This window comes from Tyto alba, unplaced genomic scaffold (genome assembly GCF_018691265.1).
Source record: "Tyto alba isolate M040663 unplaced genomic scaffold, T.alba_DEE_v4.0 Super-Scaffold_33, whole genome shotgun sequence".
NCBI lineage: Eukaryota > Metazoa > Chordata > Aves > Strigiformes > Tytonidae > Tyto > Tyto alba.
In genome coordinates, this window is record NW_024881308.1 from 14,960,592 (window position 1) to 14,970,200 (window position 9,609).

The 9,609-nt window shown below is 43.4% G+C and overlaps 1 protein-coding gene across 2 annotated transcripts; it reads right to left on the bottom strand.

The window, feature by feature from the left end:
* Positions 1-2,196: 2,196 nt before the first annotated feature.
* On the bottom strand, positions 2,197-6,274 carry BHLHE23 (basic helix-loop-helix family member e23). 2 transcript variants are annotated; one of them, XM_042801280.1, is made up of 2 exons: positions 3,377-6,274; positions 2,197-2,451 (listed from the first exon to the last, which is right to left on the bottom strand). In XM_042801280.1, the coding sequence occupies exon 1, from the start codon at positions 6,122-6,124 to the stop codon at positions 5,450-5,452; it is 675 nt and encodes a 224-aa protein (XP_042657214.1). In that variant the 5' UTR covers positions 6,125-6,274; the 3' UTR covers positions 2,197-2,451; positions 3,377-5,449. The 2 variants fall into 2 exon arrangements, with proteins under 2 accessions (XP_042657214.1, XP_032866257.2); XM_033010366.2 differs by having other exon boundaries at positions 3,323-6,274.
* Between the last annotated feature and the right edge of the window lie 3,335 nt (positions 6,275-9,609).

Genomic DNA, 9,609 nt, shown 5'->3' on the forward strand with positions numbered 1-9,609 from the left:
TTTAACACTAATACTTAAGATTGATCTATTTGGCCTTGAAGAAATTTTGAGCATTATGCTCAAAACTGTTTAGCATTTCAGGAATAAACATTAACTAAAATTTTACTATTATTAAATGAAGCTAAGAATGTTTTTAAAAATTAACTGGATCATTTTAAAACTGTATGTATTTATAAGCACAAATAGAAATAAGAATGAGGTAACAGGTAGAAATTAATGTGAATTTTGACTACAAAAATATTTAAAGTTCATGTTGAAAATCATACTTCAAAACACCTGAAAGAATGGCAAAGATGTCTCAAATATATTGTTTTGATAATTGTTTCTATTTTATCTTATACACATATGCTTTACTGTAAAGAGCATATTAAGCTATTTTTCTACAAAAAAAAAAAAAAACCATGAAAACATAGTTCTAATTTGATAGCAAAACATTTTGTTCTATAACCATTAGGTATTTTTTTTATTTCAGGTAGGAGAAAAAAATGTCTGAGAAGCATTCATGGAATGACTGATTTAAATGTTATAAATCCCTGAATTTTTCATCTCCCTTTGAATGGAATGCCAAAGGGGATTAAAGACTAAAGACATATCATAAAAAAATTTACATTATTAAAATTACTGTAATAAAGAGTCTTTTCTAGCCTTAATCAGGATTAGTGAAAACAAAAACCCCCAAATTTTCTACTGTGCAATCCTAATCAAAATTTTATCAAATGACAGGTAGAGTAAAAGCAGTTTTGAAAATTAAACTACTGGTTGGTGTATTCTAGTATTCTTTAAAAGTATTTTCACTTATTTGAGATCAGAGCACTGATTGCTGGTAATTCACACGGCAGGCAACAAGCATAGGTAAAAATAAATTTCAGTAATGCTGCAAAGTCCAACCTCTTATTTTCAGGAGCGCATCCCAGAAACACACTTGTTTGAACACATGCTATGGAAGCAGGAGGGAAAAGTGCAATATGGAACGCTTGGTTTTGTTCTCCTCACTTGTAAACTAAATAATCCGCGTGTGGAAACCTGCCGTACGTGCAAACTCAACCTTGCAGGACACGCACCGCGACTCTCGCTGCTGAGCTGGCAATAAGCAGGTTTGGTCTGAAGAACCGTGAAAGCTTTTAAGTGAGGTCTTTATCCGCCGTGCCCTACACTTTAGTTATGCTACAAGGCTAATACAGTAAAGGGATAAAGCTTGTTCAGATTTTTCTGGTCCTCTGGAGCCTCTTACAGAAGGCAGCGTTGTGTTGGGTTCAGAAACCACCGCTGTGTGCTGGAGCATCAGGCCCCATCTCGCTGTCAATTACACCAGAAATGGCACCCTTTAGTCAAACAGCAGCAAGATTGGACTCTACATTCATTTCACCCTTGCAAAACATCCACTGCTATTTTAAAATTGAAATTATAGAGCTGGGTATGTAAAGAACAATCCCGCAAAATGATCTGAGAACAGTGACCAGTCACCTTCTAAAGTCTCGGAAACAAGCTTGGCAATGCAGCAATATTCAGATATTGTAACAGTAAGATCAGCTATATGGATTAAGGAACAAGGAAAACTGATTCTCGTGGTTTCTTTCTAGGAGCTCCAACTGATTTAACTTTTTGCCGGTATCTGAAGTACACAGCTGCCCTCTGGCCCCTCCATCTTCAAACCTGTTGCTTCCCTGTATTTGGTTAAACAAGATTTTACCTGGCAAGCTCAAGACCGCTAATGTTAAATCTTGACTGATGCAGCGCAAGCTGACAGCACTTTCCAACTCCGTTAGCAAGGTGTTATATATTGGTTAGTAAAACCTTAGTTTTGGTTAGTGACTAGAATTACACAGCCAAAAAAGCAACAGACAGTGGAGCAGCATCTCTCTGCATCACTTCCTAATGACACCTCATGCTGATCGTTCTTGAAGTTCAAAGAAAAACTAAGTGAGGTTAGAAAACAATATATTATCTTTAATTAAAAGTTGGCATTATGTTTTCTTCAAAGTATGAACATAGCAGGATAATGAGTACATTAGAATACATGATCTGTATTTCAGTTCCATCTGAGCATACACCATAAATCCTTCTTGGGGGAAAAAAGCAGGCATCATAACAAGAACATTTGAGCAGAAAAAAAGATCTTCAGCATTTTTAAGTCCTCCCTTTATATTCTCTGAAACACCAACCAGAAGCAGACACTTAAAACCTTACATGGTACACAAAGTAAGTTTGCTTTTTTTTTTTTCATATACCAGAAAAGGGGAAAAACAAATGACAAGTTACAGGATCTCATCTCCAGGATAACCATGCACATTTGCAAGGTTAGCACTGATGCTTCACACACACACACACACAAATGCAATGATCAGATGCTCCCAACAAAATCATCTTTCCAGCGGTAATAGGCATCCACTCGGCAGTGGTTTTAGCAGCAGCTCAGCACAAAGCGTAAATCACATCGAAATAGATGCCTTCCTGTCAACAGGAAACATGAAGGGCTCAGTATGGGTTTCAACTCTGAGAAGAGTTAAAATCCTACAAGTCCATGGCGGCTAGAAACAACCCACAGGACTGAACTTTCAGATTAACCGAGAACTTAGTCAACTTTGTTTCAATTTAACGTTAATTTGTTGGTTGCAGGAAAAGTTATGATTGGACTTCGTTTTACTTTTGAATTAAAAATCCTGTACTTTAAGGTCGATTTCAGCAATGATTTACAAGTTGCTCTAGTATTGCTTTGATAAATTCTACATTTGTGGTTTCAATACCTAGCCTTTTAACAGTACTTAGATACTCAAGCTTGCTACTTTTCCTATCAAAATTTTCTTTAATGCAAGTTATCTTCTGTATTTGAAATTCCACGTTTAGCCTCCTGAGATCGTTTAATTCAAAGTGGGCTCTCAAAGAGCCTTCTGAATATTTCAAGGACTCTCAGAAGGTGGATTTTCAGAATTCTATGTAGATACAGTAATATGAGCAAGCTTTTTACTCATGTAAATTATAGAAAAAGACTTAATCACTGTACTTAAAACCATTGTTCCAAAAATAGCTTGTCTCTAAGACTGTGAAGACTTTTAAGGCTCTGAAATTAGTGAGCCACTTTTTTTTTTGCCATAATTATTTGAGAAAGAAGCAATTATAAATGCCATTATTAATAGTCTTTAACCAAACCAAACTCATATTTACTATTAAGCTGTTAAATACTTTATTCTCCAACTATTTTAGTTTTGGTGAAAAATGAACAGTTAAACTAATCTCCATTTAAATATTCCCAACTTCTCAATCTTCTATAGTTTTAACCACAATAAACATTTACCTAAAGATCACAATTCTCCATTAAACTGACCTTTTTTTCAAAATATTATCTAGCAACAACTTGGTCTGCAAAATTTTAAATGACCTTTGCTGATTTGCCATTTCCAGTCATTTTTGCTTCAGTAGTGGTTTTGGTCGGCTTTCACTTCATCAGATGCCTTTTAAGAGTATTTTCAAGATTTTCTTTTATGGAAAAAGGTATAACAGCTAAACTGTTCTGTGAAACTATTCTGTAAAAAAAAAAAAGAAATTAAGATATAAAAATGGAAATGAGCAGGAACCAGTTTTAAACATATGTCTTTATGAATGAGGCTTAATCACACACTTCGCTTTCCAAACACAAAAAGTCTTTTGGAAATGTATTAATTAAAATTAAGTGCCATAGACAAGCGGCTTTAGAGGGATGGCAGTCCTTTTCAAATTAGCATAACACTAGCGACAGGCATGGAAATTGGTTTAATAACCCTAAATAGTTACACCCCACTCCTAACACAAATGGCTGTGGACAGCTCTAGCCCCTCAGGCTTCAACTGTACCAGTTTATGCGGTTGCTCTGACATTGGGTGGGTATTCCAATCTGAATAGAAATCACTAAACGCACCTCAATTATTATTATTATTATTATAAAATGACTAGTGAAGCATACAAGGCACCAAAGCGTTAAACATCATAAACCAGAAAACCAAAGTAAACCAACACAAGCAACACCAAAAAATCAGCCAGCGAGGGACTCACTTTGTAACTTGTACTAACAGTCAATACTTGGCAAGGGATGATTAGTTTAGTCACGATAATAAGTGGCCCAAACCCCACACGCATGTCTAGGGTCAAGCTGTAGCTATAACAGAAAACCAAGCCAAAGGGATAAGCAGAGTCTTAAGCGATTTCCTTCCCTGCCGTGTTTCACATGGGTGTTCTCAGAGCTAAGCTCGATGCTACAGTAACCCCTTTTAAAAACCCACCACTTCCAGGGCACAGCGTTCTCCAGCAAGTGTCAAAATACACATGCTAAATCTCTACCTACTTAAATCTAAATGTCAGGCGTAAACAATATCTTTTTTTTGCGTGCTTGCGATTCATGAGAAACTGGAGAAAAAACAAATCCCTGCTGATAAGGAGCTGAATGTCCACAAGCTTTTTCCAGGTATTCCGATCATTCTCCTAACTTCACAAAGCTGCTCCTCCGCAGAGGACGGCTGCGTCCGTCTCCACTTTACCTTCAGCAGGGGTTTTGCTTTGACTGCCAGCTGGTTTTAGAGACATGTAGGACAGAGAAAATGGTTATTCATGTCTTTTATTTATTATAAATACATATAAATATGTTAAGTGACCTTTTGCTTTGTTTATCTTGATGATCAATGACTTTGGAAAATCATCTGGAAAACTTAATCTGAGAAACAGGCAAAAAGCAAGCATTAGCATACAATCACAGGTTCCTCTCAGTCCAAGAACGGGTTAGTTTTTTCTTTTTTTTTTTTTTTTCTTTAAGAGCAAAAAATGCATCTTATTTTGAAGCTTCTATTGTTTTATCAAGAGCACCGAACCTCCCCCCTCCCATGAGCTGACTGAATGACATTTTTACTGGGATTTACAGATACAGTCCAACCTTTGCTAGCTACATAGGAAACCCCTCCGCCACGATTCTGAAACATTGCATAGTTTTGCAGCTGGATTTTGCTTCTCCCCTCCCCTTTAAGCTATTTTTAACACAGGTCAGTTACTCCAAAGAAAACTCACTGAGGTTTCCATTTCCATCTCTCTCTCCCTCCCTGTTTTTCTATACTTTAGTTTAAAAACTGCTCAAACACTCTGTAGACCAGAGCAGGTGGCAAAGCAACATTTTGCTTATAGTCCACTAACAGGCTGGGAAGGAAATAACTCTACAGATGAAGCTGCATGTGGGGGGTGACTAAACAAAGTTGAAAGTGGGTGTTTTGGGGGTCCACGTAAGCTGCCAGATATTCCCAAATGGGGTAAAGGGAGGGGATGGGGGGTATTTAAGAGAAGCAAGCGAAAAGAAAACCCGGACTTAACTGGTGGTAGGAAGCCAGGGCTGATGGTAGTGGAAAGAAAAGTGCACAGAGAAAAAAAATAAAAAAAATAATAATTAAAAAAAAAAAAAAAAAAAGAAACCCAAAAAGCCCGAAGAAGCCAGCAGTCAAGGCTTGTCATTACAGTGTTTGCAGAGGGCGGAGGTGGCTCCTGTGAAGGCAGTGCATTTCTCGGGGCAGCCGGGCAAGGCCGCGCCGCCGAAGGGGTAGACGGCCGACTGTCCGAAGGGGTTGAGGGTGGCGGGCAGCGGGGTGCTCAGCGCCTGGCCCTGGTTCAGGTAGGCCACCAGCCGCCGCATCTCCTCCAGGGCCTGCGCCTGCATGAGGATGTAGTTCTTGGCCAGGAGCAGGGTGGCGATTTTGGAGAGTTTCCGCACCGAGGGGCTGTGGGCGTAGGGGATGACGGAGCGCAGCCCGTCCAGGGCGTCGTTCAGGTCGTGCATCCTCCGCCGCTCCCGCGCGTTGATGCTGAGGCGCAGCGAGCGCTGCTCCTTGGGCTTCTTGCCCAGCGCTCCCCCCTTCAGCTTGCCCTCCCGCTCGAAGGCCGCGCCGCCCTTCGCCCCGGCCTCGAAGCCGTCCTCCTCGTCGCCGCTCTGCTCGCCGCTACTCTCCGCCGACTTGCCCAGCGCCCCGGGGTGGAAGTCCGCCCCGCCGCCCCCCGGGTAAGCCCCCCGCGGGCCCTCGGCACCGCCGCGCACGGCCCCGTAGGCAAAAGCCGACGGGCCGTAGCCCGGGGGCAGCGCCAGGTACGCCTCGCCGCCCAGCGACTTGAGCTCGGCCATCGCCTCGGCAGCGAGGAGGGGAGTTCGGGGCGGGAAGCCGCGCTCCGCCGCCTCAGCGCTGAGGGGGGAAGGAGGAGGAGGAGGGTGAAGAGGAGGCGGCTCCGCCGCTCCGCTCCGCGCTGGGGGCGGGCAGTGAGGCGGGCGCCGGCCCCGCCGCCCCTTATATCGCGGAGAGGGGCCCGCTGGGATTCCCCCGCCGCCCAATCGGAGGGGCCGCGGCGGCGGCGGCGGGCGGGAACGGCGGCGGGCAGCGCCTGAGGCGGCGGGCGGGAACGGCGGCGGGCGGGAACGGCGGCGCTTCCCCTGAGGGGCGGGCTCCCCGCCTTTTCGGGGAGCCAGGAGGGGCCCGGCGGGGGCACCCCCTCAGTGGGCACCGGGGAGGGGAGGGTGAAAGGAGGCGCTCCCCGAGGAGAGGCGGGACGGAGCGGCCGTGGAACGCGAGCGCGGGTGGGAACGGATCGCTGTTGCCTTCCCCCCGAACTTTCTGTGTGCTGTTGTCCGGTTCGTGGTCAGCCGAGGAGTAGCTGTCAAGGGTATCTGTCGCCTCTGCTCGGTTGGAGCTGCCCCTGGGTGCTGGCAGGGCATCGTCACTTTGTAGTCCGGTTTCTGGCTTGACAAGGTCTGAACTCTTGGGAGATGCGAGAGCTGGCTTAGTTCGTAGAAGGGGATAGTGAGGAGCTCCTGCAAACTTCCTCCTTTCCCCTTCTGAAGTTAACGAGGAAAGGCGGTGGTTGGGCTGATGCTTCAGACTGCCTCTCACCGTAGCGCTTGTTGTCCCCAGAGCAAATAAAGAATTGGCTAGGGGACCCAAATATTTTCTGGAGACTTTTCTAGTGTCTTTCCCAGGGGAAACTGGAGAAGTGGACGCTCCTCCCCACCCTAGACAGGGAACCACGAACCATTTACATGTTGCAATGGGAGACAAAGGCGTGCAAGGTCTTGACAGCTGCGGGCATGGCTTGCTGATCAGGTCATTTTGATTTAGGTGAGGATGACGGAGGAGGCACCTGTGGTACAGAGAGGTTACCAAGGCAGAGGCCCTGTCTAATTCCATTTTTTTTCAGAGGCTTATTTTGCTCCTCCCTTCCATGTGCCAGAAAACAGAAGTTTGATGCTTGGTGACTCTGTCCAGCTCTGAAGGGACTCTCTGTCCTTCTCAGTTGTGGGTACCAGTAATTGCGTGCTAAGCTCGGAAGCAAACCCCTCCACATGATGGTCTGTAGTGTGTGAGAAATCATCGCTGTGGGGAATCCTCGTGGTGACTGGCCCACGGAGAAATCTCAAGGAGAATCCAAGGCAGCCACTGGCAAAGGTGAGAGCTGCATGGAGAAGGATAACCAGGATGCTTTGTCCCATGTTCCTGCACTAAGATGATAGATAGACGAGCCTAATCTTTAATTGCAACAGAAAGAGGTCACAGTCTCTTTTTCTTCTAGGCTTCTGAGACTGCTTCACAGTACTGAGTTTTGGTAGGAAGATAATATAAGGGCATACTAGGCTTTCTTCAAACACAACACGTGCCTCATCCCAGCCTCTCAAGTGTCTGCTTAGAAAGGATGGGATGAGTCCTGTGTAGTGACATACAGATGCGAGCAGGATGCAACCAGTTGGTACAGAGGTACCTGGTAGGTTATTTGCTGTAGTAAATAGTTTGAGTGTTAAGGTGACATGAGGCTTTTCCCAGAATGTGTTTTGTTTTTACCAGGTTCTCCACAAAGTGTATTTAGCTTGTCCTCCTCCTATCACCTCCCTTTATGTAGTGAGCTAACTTGAAATGACGAGCTTGTCTTTCCTCCTTCTCCACATCAGAGCCAAGAGTGGCGAGATCTGCAGTGACACATGCACCCTCACCCGTGGTTGTGGAGCTGCTTTCTGGAACGAGGCTGTTCCCCCTGCTCTGTGAATGTAAATCTGGAAGGTTGTGTTTTGGAGTAGTGGAGCACATAACACCAGCTGCTCTCTGAGCCTGGCCGCCAGCGTGTGCAAGGCTTGACCATCATACTTTTCACTGATCTCTTATTTCACCTCCAGTGTCTGAACGTCTCTTCTTTTTTTTTTTTTTTTTTTTTTTCTACCCTTATCAGGCTTATTAGACCATGAAGACCGATTACTGGTTTTAGTCACTTAATTATTTTATGAGAATTGTGCCACTTAACTACTCCTGGGACAGATCACTGTATATATTCATGGTGACTTTCAAATACAGGTGAGCACAGCGTGACTTCTGCTCATCTATGGAATCAGTCCCACATTCCAAGTGACAATAGACAAATGAAGGGAGGTACTAGAATATTACCACTGGCATAAATCATTCCCATGAGAAAGATGTGCAGGGATTGTTAAAAACAGGATTGTCCCCTGCTAGAAATGATTTACCTTCTTTGTAATCTGTTGAGATCTTGCAATGAGAAGGACTAGCAGTGTTATAATGTTTCAGGAATTCTGGTTGTAAAGACACAAGTATTGCCGGCTTTCTAAATATGTCATATGCATCTAACAAGGCTAATGCCAGGAGAAGCAGTGGGCTGAAAAATAGATGTAAACATTTTTTCACACAGGATGTCTAGTGATTTAATAAATAAATGAGTTCTTTAAGGGTTATTTCAACACTGAAGGGCAGCTTGGGAGGTATACCAGCTACAATAGAAGTGAGCAGAAGATTTGCTGCTTTATATGTAAATACAAAATGCACAGCTGAGAGAAATAATTTGGAACCTGTATAAACCTGAAATCAAATCAGGTTTAGTGTGCTACCAATAAATGCACACAGAAGAATTTGTTTTGGACTTCTCCCTCACATTTCAGCTGTGAATATGCACCTTTGCAAATATTCAACCTGCTTTCTCACTGAAAACTGAGAAACAGGAACATCTGATTTGGATTTTGACATGTTGGACTAGAATAACAGAAAAGGAAGACAAAAAAAATAGCAGAAGTGAATGACTCATATGGATGAACGTAGCAGAAAATAAAATCTCTTCCAAGTGCTTGGGGGAAAAATGGACACATGCAATAGGAAATAGATTTATCAGATGCTGTAGAGTATTTGCCAAGTTTAAAGTGGGATTTTTTTTTTCTTCTACTGTTTTACGTATTCAAAACTTGGTGTGAATATTTAATAATTAATAGTAGACTATTATCACTGCAGTTATAATAGTTATTATAAGTGTAAGTTCCTCAAGGCGGGACCCATACCTTTATTAAGACTCTTTCAAGTCATAAACATTTTATAAATAATAGGCAGAGTCAATTATTTGATTACTGCATTCCCCACGTCTGCTGCCATAAATTCCAGGGGTTTCTGTTAGCTTGGCAAGGCAAAAATGCCTACAAAGAGAAACACTTGCTGCTTAACTGCGTACGGGGACAGAACCATGAGCAGCACAGGTTGCCAGGGCTGCACTGACCCTCATTTGCTGTGGGGGCTATTTTGGAACTACAAATCCCAGGTTCAACTGCAGCTTGGAGACTGTTCTCATCCTTCT